This window comes from Saccoglossus kowalevskii, chromosome 8 (assembly GCF_978046115.1).
Source record: "Saccoglossus kowalevskii chromosome 8, keSacKowa6.1, whole genome shotgun sequence".
NCBI classification, from domain to species: Eukaryota; Metazoa; Hemichordata; class Enteropneusta; family Harrimaniidae; genus Saccoglossus; species Saccoglossus kowalevskii.
The window spans coordinates 11,259,182-11,276,519 of record NC_140648.1 but is presented as its reverse complement, the minus strand read 5'-3'; the positions used below and the strand labels follow the sequence as shown (position 1 = coordinate 11,276,519).

General features: G+C 34.8%; 1 protein-coding gene across 1 annotated transcript in view; it reads left to right on the top strand.

The window, feature by feature from the left end:
• LOC100374607 (tectonin beta-propeller repeat-containing protein 1-like) overlaps positions 1-15,182 on the top strand; it is a 29,039-nt gene extending 13,857 nt beyond the window's left edge. The window contains exons 13-24 of the mRNA XM_085502165.1: positions 225-370; positions 1,840-1,967; positions 2,057-2,159; positions 2,511-2,604; positions 3,233-3,312; positions 4,403-4,459; positions 4,944-5,118; positions 5,661-5,796; positions 6,382-6,471; positions 6,570-6,676; positions 7,977-8,084; positions 10,772-15,182. Coding sequence (XP_085358291.1) covers positions 225-370; positions 1,840-1,967; positions 2,057-2,159; positions 2,511-2,604; positions 3,233-3,312; positions 4,403-4,459; positions 4,944-5,118; positions 5,661-5,796; positions 6,382-6,471; positions 6,570-6,676; positions 7,977-8,084; positions 10,772-10,921 — 1,374 coding nt within the window. The 3' untranslated portion in view covers positions 10,922-15,182. The remainder of the gene's footprint in view (positions 1-224; positions 371-1,839; positions 1,968-2,056; positions 2,160-2,510; positions 2,605-3,232; positions 3,313-4,402; positions 4,460-4,943; positions 5,119-5,660; positions 5,797-6,381; positions 6,472-6,569; positions 6,677-7,976; positions 8,085-10,771) is intronic.
• The last annotated feature ends 2,156 nt before the right edge of the window (positions 15,183-17,338 follow it).

Here is a 17,338-nt window from a genome sequence, read left to right as displayed (position 1 = left end):
TAGATTTTTTTAATCATTGATGTTTGTGGTTGTTCTATATTGAGTCAGACACATGTGTATAAATATCACATCCAAGAAAATCTTTTGGAAATTCACAATCACTGAACTTCATATTGGAAAACAAAATGAAAGAAATTGTGGGACAAAATGTGATAAAAATTAAATATGCATATTTGATTTAAATAAAACAAAATATAGTTCTCTATCTTGTTTTTTCCCCACAGTTATCAGCAATCAGTATGAGCTGCTGTGATGTCAAAGGATTGAGACTAGCGCCCTCTAACATGGCTTTATGGATAACTTCCTGTCATGGTGACATCTTCTTTCATGAACCATGTCCCGATATAGAAACCATGCCATGTAATGAAATGTGAGTAAATTATTGGATATAACAAACAAGGCTTCCTCAACTTGAAATATTTTTATGTAATCTGAAATGAGTATATCTGTGATTACCAAAGCAGACGCAAGAAATTTTGATATATTTGTAGCTGTAAAAAGAAATTAAAGCTGCAAGCGGCGTCAGCAGGGCCCAAGCTATCAGAAATATTTCATAATTAATTTGGTCACTGGATGGAGTGCCATTAGAGTACACGTAGTTTGAATGATCTGCACCATGAGGTCGAAATGCAATTTCTTCCATGTATTTACCTGGTTCAGTTATTGAGATATGGTTTTCAGAATATATAATGAGCCATGTGCTTATGCATATTAAATGAGGTTACATGATGATATAAATCTCTTGCAGTTACCTCTTTCATTTGATGTCTTCATTATGGCACTGGGTACATGTTCTGCTCTGCAACAGTTTTACAGATATGACAGTTATGCATATTAATTAGTTCACATGACCATATTTGGTCATCTGTTATTTTACTCAGATCTTTTGTTTAACATCGTCAGGATAATGCAGGTTTCATCTTTCTAACTGCAACAGTGCTTGAGATATAACAGTTATGCATATTAATGTGGTTAGAAGCCCCCTCCCCTGGGTGCCCAGCAACATGACCTAGCCCATGTGCCATTTGGATGAAAGTATAATGCACATACACAATTTTAGCCAAATCGGACAAATACAACACATGTAATTGCACAATTTCTGTTTTCACAAAATCCAAGATGGCGGCCAAACCATGTTATAGATCAAAATTATATTATTTTTCTCATATGAAGCTATGGCCAAGCATGTCATATACAAAACAACCAAGTAAATCAGTTGAAGCACCTTTGAGAAACAAATGCCCAAACTTTTGGTAAATTTTGCCGAAAATCCAAGATGGCGGCCAAACCACGTGATTGATCTGAATTCTTGATTAACTTTCTGAAAGAAAAAAGATGGCGGGAAAAGTCACGTGACCACTAACGTTTTTATTGCTGATATCTATTACATACGAGTTGTACTATATGCCAACAAAAATCAGATCACCTAGACTCTCAGAAAGTGCTGAAACAGCAACTTCCAATTTAATTTCAACCCAATATGGCTGCCGAACTAATTCACCAATCACAATTCTGAAAGTCTTATGTACTACATGTAGTTCACATTAGAAACTATAAGTATGGAGAAGGTCAGACCATTCTGTTAAGCTGTTTTCTCAAAAAACTTGATAAAAAAAGTTACGAAAGAAAAAAAAGAAGAAGAAAAAAAAAAAAAAACTGGATGATAATAATAGGGGCTTGAGCCCCTAAAAAGAAATAATCGAACAATAATAATAGGGACCTAGCCCTACGGGCTTGGGCCATTGAAAAAAGCAATCTTATATACAATGTATAGACCGGGTAGATAATGAACTTTAACTTTTGCTATGTTTGATTTATGTGAATCTTAACTATATTCAGGTATTGGTGTCAGATGGGTGGTCACATGTCAATGGTTGAATGTTGCCCAGCTGGTGTAGTCTGGGCAATTGGATATGACAATACAGCCTGGGTGTACAGTGGTGGATATGGAGGAGGTCCATTCAAAGGTAAGTTATCAGGTAAACTCATAGAATTGTCAAATTTCCACCTGTGATAGGCTGATATATATTAATATTACATGTATGTGTTATTCCAGGAGTAATTAGCCATACTGCTGGTATTCACAAACAGACTGACTGCAAAAACATGTATATGTATCAGAATCAACGCTGGAACCCAATATATGGATTTACTGATAGGTAGGTGTCTACCAGTGCTTACTCTCCTCCTCTCCTAGTTGATGAAATGGAATGGACAAGAGCTCTTTCCCAAAGTGCATTGCAAGGTTGTGTTGTGTAACAAAACGTTTAGTCTGACACCAGGATTGGGACATTTTAGGTGACTTTATCAGCTTAGTCATTTATTAGTAGTTATCTGATAGTCGCTCCCCTTTGTTGACTAGGCAATCAAGTATACATGTATAAACACTGTATCACTGTCATCATTTAGATCTAAGTTTATTTATTTTTATCATGAATTAAGGATTCTACTAACTTGGAGTAGGGTAATTCATAGGATGTTAATAGTTTTCTCCAATGTGTTGCTTTCAGAGGATTTCCTGGTGAGTTAATGACCTCTGGTGATTCATCAGCAATATCAAACCATCCACAGCAAGTTAAATTACCGTCACCACACTGGCAATGGGTTAGTCAATATTGTACTCTCTTCACCATCCCCATCAGGGTCAACCATTGTGCCTATACTGATGGGTCATGTATGTCTATATGAAAGAGACAGTGTATTTCAGTAGAAAATCATGAATCAGGTTCAGAAATTATTATGACAAATGAAAATGCGTTCTTGAAATACCTTTGTGATTTTGTTTTAGAATAAAATATAAACATAAATAAATAATATTATTATACATCTGTCATCATAACGCCATAAGTTACAGCATGCTGTAATTTTCCAAATATGGAACAATTACGCGCATAAGCGTCCTCTAATAATAAAAATAAACATGGCTGCCACCAGGGTTTGACCAGACTCCACACAAAGAAGTTGGCAGATTCTGTTCTAAACTTTTTGGATTTTGGCATTCTCGTGATGTATCCTTGGAAGGAAAAGATGTATAATAATAAGGTTATTACGAGGATACCTCAGAGTATGCACTCATACAGTAAACATTGCATCGACCTTCGCTGCGCGTCAGTCGATACTTCCTCAGTACTGTCTGTGTGCATACTTTGAGGTATCCTCGTAATAACCTCATATTCCTGACAATGAGAATCACAATTCATTATTCATATATCACAGTATAATATTATTACAGGTGAATGATTGGACTATAGATTACACATTAGAAGGTGGGACAGATTCTGAGGGTTGGCAGTATGCAAATGACTTCCCTGGGTAAGTGTGTTTGGGCTTGAAAGATAGTACTTGGACATACCTTGTTTAATGTCTATAGTCCCCATCGGATGAAGTCTGAAACAAGGGTTTATGTTTTGAACATGTATGCATCTATCATTATTTCTTGCCTTGACTGATTTTGTTCAAAGTTGGTACAAAAACAATATCTAGCTATACATTGGTGCCTTTATTTGTTTAAATAACCTTTGACAGAGTGGTGGGTATTTTTATCTCCAAAACACACAAAAAAAATGTCATAAATCGTTTCTCAGGCATGCATTGGCCAATTTCTTTCAAACTTGATATGCATATCAATCATGATGGGTTACTGATGCACATGAGTTTGTTTTGTGATTTTTTTTAAAGTGGTCGACTGGTGTAAATTTTTGTTTTATTTTAGTGTCTCATTGACTACATTTCATTTCTCAGACCTGCTTTAACCGATTTTAGTACAGACTTGGTGTTTTGTTTTGTGATTTGACAATGATTGACATCATGCTTACATAAATAACCAGATGTGATCAGAGTCAGTATACTGCAAATTCCTCCATTTCTATTGGAGATGTGCTTGTAATAGAGCAAGTATTGTATATACAATAATTTGAATTGAAAAAATTATCAGTTTCAGCTGATCTGATGTGTGCATGGTATACCGGTATATATATACTTTGTCTTGACTGATTTAATGAAATAAGATTAGTTACTTATACAAGCATTTATTTTTCATAGCCAAAAATGGCTGTCTGGTAGCCATTTTGTATTTCTTTAACCTTTTCACCACTAGCTAGTTCTCTCTTTTCATGGCAAATTCACAAAGTTTTGTTTATAGTCTGCATGTTGCTTCAGAAGATTGGGACAAAAATAGCCAAATTTTTTGAGTAAAAACTGAAAATTGACTCAAGTTTTGTCTGTTGGCTCCAAAATTAGTGTTTATTTCCCGAAATATTGAGGAATATAAGAAAGTCTTGTGGTGAAAAGGTTAATATGTATGCAACTTGAGTATAATTAATGTTTATTACATTGTCTAGTTTTGTAATATGTAAGTGGAAACATATTAATTTACCAGGGGTAATTGATATATTTGTTGCAGTTGGTACCACAAAGATAAGAGATGGAAAGACTATGTTAGACGAAGAAGATGGGTCAGGTCTGTTGATTTACTCACAGTAAACATACATATGTACTAATGACTTGAGATCTTATGGGTTTCTACTCTGATTTTACAAAAAATGGAGAATATTTAATGACCTTGTACTAATAAAGCAATTAAACAGCATTTAAGATATGGAAATATGAGCACACTTCAACATTTCAAACTTCTCATTGTTTTGCATGTACAGTTAATTCCACCTGAGTTTACAAGTGTGGAATCAGCCTAAGATGTATTTGAATCAATGTAGCATAAGTGAAAACTGCTGCTAGGATTGGAAAATAAAAACTATTTCATTAAGAACAAAATACTTTTGACAACTGGTAAATCTTTTAGTTTTAGTGATGATTTGTTTCCGAGTGCAGTGCCACAAATTTATATGCAATTAATGGAAATACAGTTATGCCAGACTTGAAGGAATACTGTCAGGTCAATTCCTGTAAATGTTACCAGTAATATGCATTGAAAGTCATTTTTACAGGAAGTGTAAATTAACAACCACTGGTCCCTGGCTGGAGGTACCACCCCTGTCATTGATTGATGTCTCCCTACAAGTAGATGCTGCCGAGAAGTGTGAAGGATGCATTGCATTATGGGCAATAGCTGTAAATGGGGATGTGGTAACAAGAGAAGGAGTAACAAAAAAATGCCCTCAGGTTTGTTGTAATACAATAATACTTTGGTAATTAAAGTCTTGCTTCCTGGTTTATATTATTGCAAGTTCAAATAAAATAAATCTTCTGTTATCTCATGACGTTTTAGTGATATCAAGGGTACATTACTTGGGGTTTGCAACTACGGTGACATGATACCAAGATCCCGTTACAATCTCGCTCTCGCATAAGTGTTTCAACTCAGAAAAATGCGAATGGGCATGCCCGGGGTAACTAGGATACTGGGATGTCCAGGTGGATCAAAATAGCTGCTCATGATATGATGGATTAGGATAAGTATATTCGATGTATTACATTTTTTCACTGTGAATGTGGTAATACATGTTTTATTGTTTTATTACAAACCGCCTATGTCATGTCAGAAGGTCGTAGCATCAGTCTCTCTATCTAAGAGATGAAACTTGAATGGGATCTTGGCATGATGTCACCATACAGTACTATGCGCATTGCAAACCCCAAGTAATGTACCTCTGATAATATATATTGTGTAATCTATTAACAAATTCCTGGTATTAATTTTGCAGGGTAGTAACTGGTTACATGTGCCTACTGATGGACCGTTCCAATGTATATCTGTTGGTGGTGGTTACAGAGTTTGGGGAATTGCTAAAGATGGATCTGTCTACCTGAGAAATGGGATAAATCCAAACAATGTCCCAGGTATAGTAGTTGACATGTTCAATGGTTTAACCCTCATCTGATCAAGTCACTGTAACAGTACACTTGGCTGGCAGGACAAGTTCAATATTGAGTACTAAAGTGTTTTTTTTCCACAACTTCACTTGCTGAAATTCATCTTTTTTTACAATTTAATTCTCTGCACCAACTATAGTTGTCATATACTGTAAAAGAGTTTATTATTCACTGGGTTTTAATTTTACTTATTTTACTGACTGGAAAATGCGCTAAATTAAAACCCAGTGAATATGTAAAATTGAGCATAGAACAGATTATCTAAATGATAAATCTGTGAATTTAAAACCCACTGAATATGCCTGAAATGCCAAATCAGCCTAGTGGAAATTAGTCATTTTTCAGTATTTCTGTCAATAATTAGTTTGCAACATATTAAATATATTCAGTGTAAATTGACAATTACTGAGGGACATATAAAATGAAAACTTTTACTGTTGAATGCAGCATGAAAGAAATGAAAGACTGTAAATAATGACAGATTTTGCACAGATTCATTGTAGACATGATTTGATATGCATTATAATACATTAACTTGTACTTGTCTTACAGGTGATTGCTGGTTCCACATATCCCCTCCACATGTTCCACTAAAACAACTCTCAGCTGGCAAGACATCAGTGTTTGCTGTAGATATTAATGGTGAGGCAAGAGGAAAGGAAGTAAATCAAATTCATCTGCAAGTACTTAGTGTTAATATCACTGTGATTCTGATGAATTTTTTTTTCTTTCAATTTCAGATGGTTTGTGGTTTCGTAAAGATATAACTCGTACCTTCCCAGAAGGCACTACGTGGATACACATTTGTAATAATGTATTCAAAGTTTCCGTTGGACCACAAAATCAGGTAAATGTCTTTATCGATAACACCCGCAATGTGATTGAACATGAATAATAAAATTCCTTGAAATTGTCACTCAGTTTCTCCACATAAATTAACACTATCAGTAGTTGCTAGACATCTTAGCTTCTATATACATCCAAATATTCACTGAGTTTAATGTGAAAAGCCAGGGTAACATGTATTTGAACATCACTAGTAGCATAGTGGTTATCACATCAGACTCATGATCAGTAGACCTAAGTTCAAATCCTACTTTAGTCTGAACATCAAAAGGGTCAACCCCTACCCTGGGTGAGTGTGCTTTGGGGGAACCTTGGTTATAGTCCGCAGGTGCTTGCTATTTGAACATGTTTGTACAGTTTTTCCTAATTATTTGGTTTTAAACAGTCCTGTTTTATTTAACAATGTTTGGTGATTCAGAAGTCATTTTGTTTTGAAAATTATACAACTATTCATGAGTTTATGGTGACCTCACTGCATAATCGCAGTGTATATTGGTAACTTTAATTTATTCACTGGGTTTTAATTTTGTGCATTTAGCTATTAGTCAAATAAGTGAAAATAAAAAAACGGAATTCATCAGCAAAATTTGTGTAAAACCAATAAGTGAGTGTTCTTTAGAGAGAAAACTTAATCTGGAAATTGAATGGAAGAAAATGTATAAAAGGTTACCTGAATTGAAACACAATCCAGAGAATTTCATTTCAAGTTATTTCATAATATACTGTATACAAATGACCATTTACACAAAGTAAATCCAGAACGCTTCTCTGAACACTTTTTTATGACATGTAAATTTACTGAATCCCTCTGGCATTCACACAGAGGTACTTGGTAAACTTTGTGTGATACTAGGGGACCCGGAGTACGATTGGCCGGTGAACTTCAATTGCTCTCTGGTCAGAAACCACATATACTACTCAAAATGGAAAAAACAGAAACCTAACTATGCAAATTTTATTAATTTACTTAAACATCATTTTCAAATTGAGAGTGCGATCGCCAAACAAAAAGAAAAAGAAACGTCACACAAAAAGAAGTGGTCTTCCCTGATACCATATTTAAAGTAACATCTTCATATGGATTACTTGAAGTGTCTTTTATCAGTGTATTTATGAAATGTATTACAGCCAAGGAAAGTTACAAAAAAAACAAAAAAAACAGTGAGTAATGGCAGTATGACAACTTAATGGTCATTGCAAGCTCAAGTACATCGGACATTCACTGAGGTTGCCAAAATAACAACATGCATGTATTTATATTGTGGATAGTATCATCTCTTTGTAATGTCTTATTCTTGTAGGTGTGGATACTAGCTGCCAAAGTAGATGCATCTAGAAAAACTGTATGTAGAAGACTCGGTGTCAGCTCGGATAACCCAAAAGGAACTACGTGGGATCTTGGAATTGGGGTAGGACTAAATTTGTGATTTGTGCATATTTCGTAGATAATTCTACATCGCATTTTGTCGGTTTGAAACACAGTTACCAGAGAAAATAAAAATACAGACAAATTGGAGAAAAAGAATGTTGCAAAACAATAAGTATTGGCATATTTGCTCTATTTCCACAGAAGTGTATGTTAACCTAAAAATGCATTTACTGTATTCTGAGTCATTAAAATACGACTTACTGTAAATATGTGAAAGCGCTACTACCATAATAGAAGAGATACAGTAGCATCATTGTTAAAAATTTATATATAATTTATTGCAACTTTCTGAAACTGTGAAATGGTACAAGTACATTGTATCATGTGTACGCCTACTTGTCAAATTTCATCTTACCACGATGTACGCCTACTTGTCAAATTTCATCTTACCACGATGTACGCCTACTTGTCAAATTTCATCGTACCACGATGTACACCTACTTGTCAAATTTAATCTAACCACGATGTATGCCTACTTGTCAAATTTCATCTTACCACGATGTACGTCTACTTGTCAAATTTAATCTAACCATGATGTACGCCTACTTATCAAATTTTATCGTACCACATTGTACGCCTACTTGTCAAATTTAATCTAACCACGATGTATGCCTACTTGTCAAATTTCATCTTACCACGATGTACGTCTACTTGTCAAATTTAATCTAACCACGATGTAAGCCTACTTGTCAAATTTAATCTAACCACGATGTACGCCTACTCGTCAAATTTAATCTAACCACGATGTATGCCTACTTGTCAAATTTCATCTTACCACGATGTACGTCTACTTGTCAAATTTAATCTAACCACGATGTAAGCCTACTTGTCAAATTTAATCTAACCACGATGTAGGCCTACTTGTCAAATTTAATCTAACCACGATGTACGCCTAGTTGTCAAATTTCATCATACCACGTTGTATGCCTACTTGTCAAATTTCATCTTACCACGATGTATGCCTACTTGTCAAATTTAATCTAACCACGATGTACGCCTACTTGTCAAATTTAATCTAACCACGATGTACGCCTACTTGTCAAATTCCATCATACCACATTGTACGCCTACTTGTCAAATTTCATCTTACCACGATGTATGCCTACTTGTCAAATTCCATCTAACCAAGATGTATGCCTACTTGTCAAATTTCATCTTACCACGATGTACGCCTACTTATCAAATTTCATCGTACCACGATGTACGCCTACTTATCAAATTTCATCGTACCACGATGTACGCCTACTTGTCAAATTAAATCTTACCACAATGTACGCCTACTTATCAAATTTCATCTTACCACGATGTACGCCTACTTGTCAAATTTCATCTTACCACGATGTACGCCTACTTGTCAAATTTCATCGTACCACGATGTACACCTACTTGTCAAATTTAATCTAACCACGATGTATGCCTACTTGTCAAATTTCATCTTACCACGATGTACGTCTACTTGTCAAATTTAATCTAACCATGATGTACGCCTACTTATCAAATTTTATCGTACCACATTGTACGCCTACTTGTCAAATTTAATCTAACCACGATGTATGCCTACTTGTCAAATTTCATCTTACCACGATGTACGTCTACTTGTCAAATTTAATCTAACCACGATGTAAGCCTACTTGTCAAATTTAATCTAACCACGATGTACGCCTACTCGTCAAATTTAATCTAACCACGATGTATGCCTACTTGTCAAATTTCATCTTACCACGATGTACGTCTACTTGTCAAATTTAATCTAACCACGATGTAAGCCTACTTGTCAAATTTAATCTAACCACGATGTACGCCTACTTGTCAAATTTAATCTAACCACGATGTACGCCTAGTTGTCAAATTTCATCATACCACGTTGTATGCCTACTTGTCAAATTTCATCTTACCACGATGTATGCCTACTTGTCAAATTTAATCTAACCACGATGTACGCCTACTTGTCAAATTTAATCTAACCACGATGTACGCCTACTTGTCAAATTCCATCATACCACATTGTACGCCTACTTGTCAAATTTCATCTTACCACGATGTATGCCTACTTGTCAAATTCCATCTAACCAAGATGTATGCCTACTTGTCAAATTTCATCTTACCACGATGTACGCCTACTTATCAAATTTCATCGTACCACGATGTACGCCTACTTATCAAATTTCATCGTACCACGATGTACGCCTACTTGTCAAATTAAATCTTACCACAATGTACGCCTACTTATCAAATTTCATCGTACCACAATGTACGCCTACTTGTCAAATTTAATCTAACCACGATGTACGCCTACTTGTCAAATTTCATCTTACCACGATGTGTCCCTACTTGTCAAATTTAATCTTACCACGATGTACGCCTACTTGTCAAATTTAATCTTACCACGATGTACGCCTACTTGTCAAATTTCATCTTACCACGATGTACACCTACTTGTCAAATTTCATTGTACCACGATGTACGCCTACTTGTCAAATTTAATGTTACCACGATGTACGCCTACTTGTCAAATTTCATCGTACCACGATGTACGCCTAGTTGTCAAATTTAATCTAACCATGATGTATGCCTACTTGTCAAATTTAATCGTACCACGATGTACGCCTACGGTACTTGTCAAATTTATACTCCATGTGCCTGATTACAAATACATTTTTTCTTCAGGGTGGGTTTGAGCATGTGACTACACGTGGCTGTGTAATCATGGACAGCAATGATCCTGAATTGAAGGACGATATGGAGGCATCTGTTCAAGGAGCGCCTGCTACTATAGAGGACATCACAATCAACATCACTGAGAAAATATTGTGTTGAACATATTTCTTGTTTAGTAATTAATTGTCGTTCGGGCAGTTTGTAAAGTCTTCTATGTATACGTTTTGGTGTACTTTACAAAGGGTTTGTACAGTCTTTTATGTACATGTTTTGATGTACAACGCATTTGAAAATTTTAATGATGTTCAAAATGTGTTTTCTGAATAGAGATTTTGCTTGACGGTTAATGAAATACTCATGGAAACTTCAACTACCCCGGCACTGGTAAACACTTTTAGAATAACGTATATTCTTAGTATTTGGTTTACACACTACCTAACAAATTCTGTACTTTTGAACCAATATTTGTATAATTATGTGATTCTTCTTAATTTCATGGCAACTTATTTCCTGTACATTCTCTATTCATTAATTACTCAATTAACCTCCCAACAACACGCATGTTCAAATACCATTGAATGATAAAGTGACATACCACTCAATGTCCAAATATGGATAAACAGTATTAAGATTTTACTGTTTTATTTATGGCATTAATCACTTCTTAAATCACCAACCATATTAACCCAATTCAGCCTATTTAGGCTTAGATGAGCTTCAAAGTTTACACATCGGTCAATAAGGGTTAATAAAGTTTAATAGTTAGGAAGGCTGAATGCAGGTTTGTTTGAATATATTACCTGCACATTTATTCTTCTGCAACTTTTAAATGGTATATATTACTTACTATTTACGTTAATAACAAATTTTGTTATACATTTTTTAACTGAAATTATTAGTCCCCATTCGGACACAGTCTGAAAACGAGAACTTATTGATTGACCTCTAGTGCATCTGTGTGTTCATGTGTGCGTCCAGACCTGTATCTTGGAGATGCCAGGACCAATTACATTCAAACTTCACACGTACATTATACAAAATATTATACATATGCACATCATTTCACAGTCTGATTCAAGATGGCCGAACGGCAGCCATTTTTGTACTGAAAATCATCGTAATCAACCATTTCTCGACTGTTTACAGATGAATTTTGTTTGAACTTAGTACATACATTCTGTTTTTCAGATAAGATTCAGAATGGTCGACTAGTGGCCATTTTGTTTTAATGAATGTGATTCTAGAACCACAATATCTCTGACATGCTTTGACTGATGTTCAAATTTGATATATTCATTATACATCATGTCATAGATGTATTGGTTTGACGATCCAAAGTACTTTTACTATATTACTATAAACAAAACTATATTTGATAAGATTTGATACAGGGACTGTGCAATGAATGGCTTATTTTCCATTGGTTTATTTTATTTGAGTGCCCCATCAAATCAAAATTATCCCATTGATTACTTCAGTGGTTAATTTTAATTGCATTTATAATATGTATTGATGATTGCCACAAACTTTAATTTTAGACTTAAAGTACTTAATACATTAATTGTGAGCATTATTTTTTCCAGGAACCGTTATTTGTAAGAGCACACCATATGAGTGCTATTCTCAAGCGAGAATGTTTTGCCTTTTTTTGTGTGTGTGTGTGCATGCAATTGTGTTTGATAGTAAATTTGAACCAAATATGTACAAATATTTTAATAGTGCAATTGTATTTGGGTCTCCCACATAATGTATTTTGAAAATTTGTAGTGACAAATCAATTTCATCAATTTTAAATCATTCAGGGGTTAATGCTATGATGATAATATAAAAAATGCAGTTTCCCTGGAAACAAGTTTTCTGAACAATTAATGTTTTTTGGTAAATTCAAATTGATGTAGCTCTTTTTAGTCGATAAAAATATTTTTATGTTGCAGTTCTATGTGCTGTATAGATTCTTAATTCAGATATTGTGATAAAAACCAGCAAAGTCATATTGTGTTTTTTGGAATCCAAAATCACTGTATAAATAGAAATATTATTTATTATATTTGAGAATAATTTAGTGAGTATCATCTACAGTAAATATGTTTGGAAATCTGGAAAACTTTAATTTTATAATATATTCATTTGTTTTTTAAAGGAGCTTTTTATGTTCTATAGACTTTAAAAAAGTATATATTTTTTTTGTTTACTGTAAAACGTGTTTTTAGCTAGCAGGTTATTTTAGCTAATTTAGCTAATCTGTAATTTCACTAATTCAAGATGTAGCTAAGTTGAAACAAAGTATCCTCACAATGAGAACTTCAGCTAATTTAAGATTCCATTGATTCATGCATTCAGTCAAATTTGTTAAAGCGGGAGGGTCGTCACCTGTGTACGCGTAGGAATTGAGTCCCAAGCGACGATAACAATACATGCACGCTAAAACGCAAAGGCTCATGGGTAGATGCTTGTTTGTATACAATGACATGCTATGGCCATCTGACGCATGCGCAGGTGACGACTCCCTTGCTTTAAAATGGCATGCAGCTACCAGGGTACTTCAATGTGTTACACAGTATTTAGGCCTTCCACTTACTGTAAAATCTGTATTAGAAGCTGTGACTTCTATCAAAATGGCACAATGCAACAGAGGGGATGCGGCTTCTATTACAGCATCTACACATATGAGAAATGGTGAAGTTTTCGTTCTCAGTTATTCAAAAAGAATGGGTGCGACTTATATTAGAGATGCGGCTTCTAATACAGATTTTACGGTACCTAGTTGTGAAATTTAGACATACTGCCATATTAGGGAATTTTTCGTCGTCTAATTCTTATACAGCTATACTTGCCTCTCTGTGCATGACAAACAAGTTGTCTTTGCCTGACAAGATACTGCTATACAGTGTGATTGCCTCTGTGTGCATGACAAACAAGTTGTCTTTGCCTGACACGATACTGCTATACAGTGTGATTGCCTCTGTGTGCATGACAAACAAGTTGTCTTTGCCTGACAAGATACTGCTATACAGTGTGATTGCCTCTGTGTGCATGACAAACAAGTTGTCTTTGCCTGACACGATACTGCTATACAGTGTGATTGCCTCTGTGTGCATGACAAACAAGTTGTCTTTGCCTGACAAGATACTGCTATACAGTGTGATTGCCTCTGTGTGCATGACAAACAAGTTGTCTTTGCCTGACAAAATACTGCTATACAGTGTGATTGCCTCTCTGTGCATGACAAACAAGTTGTCTTTGCCTGACAAGATACTGCTATACAGTGTGATTGCCTCTGTGTGCATGACAAACAAGTTGTCTTTGCCTGACAAGATACTGCTATACAGTGTGATTGCCTCTCTGTGCATGACAAACAAGTTGTCTTTGCCTGACAAGATACTGCTATACAGTGTGATTGCCTCTCTGTGCATGACAAACAAGTTGTCTTTGCCTGACAAGATACTGCTATACAGTGTGATTGCCTCTGTGTGCATGACAAACAAGTTGTCTTTGCCTGACAAGATACTGCTATACAGTGTGATTGCCTCTGTGTGCATGACAAACAAGTTGTCTTTGCCTGACAAGATACTGCTATACAGTGTGATTGCCTCTGTGTGCATGACAAACAAGTTGTCTTTGCCTGACAAGATACTGCTATACAGTGTGATTGCCTCTGTGTGCATGACAAACAAGTTGTCTTTGCCTGACAAGATACTGCTATACAGTGTGATTGCCTCTGTGTGCATGACAAACAAGTTGTCTTTGCCTGACAAGATACTGCTATACAGTGTGATTGCCTCTGTGTGCATGACAAACAAGTTGTTTTTGCCTGACAAGATACTGCTATACAGTGTGATTGCCTCTGTGTGCATGACAAACAAGTTGTCTTTGCCTGACAAGATACTGCTATACAGTGTGATTGCCTCTCTGTGCATGACAAACAAGTTGTCTTTGCCTGACAAGATACTGCTATACAGTGTGATTGCCTCTCTGTGCATGACAAACAAGTTGTCTTTGCCTGACAAGATACTGCTATACAGTGTGATTGCCTCTCTGTGCATGACAAACAAGTTGTCTTTGCCTGACAAGATACTGCTATACAGTGTGATTGCCTCTGTGTGTGTTTTACAATTTTGCTTTGTATACCATCTATTGCATGAATGGATGGATGAATGGACAGATGGCAAGCACTACAGCTTAGTAGAAAATTTTACATTACTAATTTGATAATTTACATGTGCCTTGCATGTTTAAAATTTGTGGTTTGGTTGAATACATTTGGATATTACTGGGGACAATATTTTTGTCTGCTTTTTATTAAAGTTTATTTGCTAAAATCGAAGGTGGTTGGTCTTCTATGGGTTTTTTTGAAAATGAATAAAGAGTACATTTTAGTTATTTTAACTATGCTGAATACACACATTTTCAAATAAAGAAATAGTCATTTATGTTATTGTCATTTTTGTTATCCTTACCTCCCTGATTTCTATATACATGAAACTTGGTATGCATCTATGTCATTAACACCAGTTCTGCCATTCCAGAACTGGGTCTGTGTCATATGTAAAAGGAATTCATTCAAACTTGGTCAAATACCAAATATAATAGGATCTTGATGCATGTAATTTTGTTTTTCAGATCAAATTCAAAATGGCCGACTAGCATTTATTATTTTGTTTTAATGAATGCTATAGCTACATCCCTGACTTGCCCTGACTTATCATGTTTAAACGTTGTATATTTACATCAAGCAGCACTTATGCACTATTAATTTGGCAGTCTGATTCGAGATGGATGAATGATGGTCATTATAATGTTAAATGCTCATTAAAATCAAACATTTCTTCCATTTCGGAATCAGGTTTTGGTCTAACAACTAACGAGAACACTTTCAGTTCATAACTGGTTGTTAAACTGATAAATAATTCAACAATCACACAATTTTGAATCTGTTTTCAATCCCTGTATTATGCTAATATTAACATTTGATGTTAGAGGTCATGAATTTGTACATGTAATTATTGTCTTTTTTCCAATTATTTGGTATTTAAATAGATATTTAGGTTACATTCTCCATTCATTTACAATTAAACAATTTACATAGCTAAAATGGATACTAGTGGGTGTACTTGATCATATAGGTTACATTAGAACATGGAATAAGTAGGGTACATTAGTACATAGAACATGTAGGTTACATTAGTACATAGAACTTGTAGGGTACATAAGTACATAGAATATTTAGGTTACATTAGAACATAGAACACATAGGTGTCACACGCAACGTAATATTACAGGTGTGATGGTTCAACTACCAAAATGGCAACAGTAACAGAAAGACTTCCCTGGCGGCGATAACATACGAACACTGAGCCAACAGATGAGGTTTCAACTGGTACTGGTATTATTATACTCTACAAACATCAATTACAATAACGCGGTAAAACTCCACTACTCCAATAACTAGATACTTAAACTCAAATACAATTCAACGAGATCTCTGATCTGAACTCAGTGCTGAACAACTCCCCTATATATACCCCCACTGTCTATAAATAGACCATTACATCAGCATACATAATGAGTCTGGAACTTACTACAAATTTCTAGAATGTTTCATTACCTTCTATTGCCTCCTACAGTGTTCTATTACCTATTCAACCAGTTTCTAAAAAAAATCTAGAATATTCCACCCAGACACAGTACGGTTCGAGAACATTCTCAGTGACACGGAAGTGGTAAATAAGTTGTATGCAACAATAGGTAACATTAGTATGTAGAACATAGGGTGTATTAGTACATAGAACATGTAGGCTACATTAGAACATGAATAAATAGGGTACATTAGTAAGTAGAAAATTTAGGTTACATTAGTACATAGAACACATAGGTAACATTAGTATGTAGAACATAGGGTGTATTAGTACATAGAACACATATGTTACAATAGAACATGTAGGTTACATTAGAACATGAAATAAGTTGGGTACATTAGTAAGTAGAATATTTAAGTTACATTAGTACATAGACTATGTAGGTTACATTAGAACATGTAGGTTACATTAGTACATAGAATAAGTAGCTAACATTAGTACATAGAGCACGTAGGTTACATTAGTACATAGAATGAGTAGCTAACATTAGTACATAGAATGAGTAGCTAACATTAGTACATAGAATAAGTAGCTAACATTAGTACATAGAATAAGTAGCTAACATTAGTACATAGAATAAGTAGCTAATATTTAATTTAGTACATAGAATAAGTAGCTAACATTAGTACATAGAATGAGTAGCTAACATTAGTACATAGAATGAGTAGCTAACATTAGTACATAGAATGAGTAGCTAACATTTAATTTAGTACATAGAATAAGTAGCTAACATTAATACATAGAATAAGTAGCTAACATTAGTACATAGAATAAGTAGCTAACATTAGTACATAGAATAAGTAGCTAACATTAGTACATAGAATGAGTAGCTAACATTAGTACATAGAATGAGTAGCTAACATTAGTACATAGAATGAGTAGCTAACAGTACATAGAATAAGTAGCTAACATTAGTACATAGAATAAGTAGCTAACATTA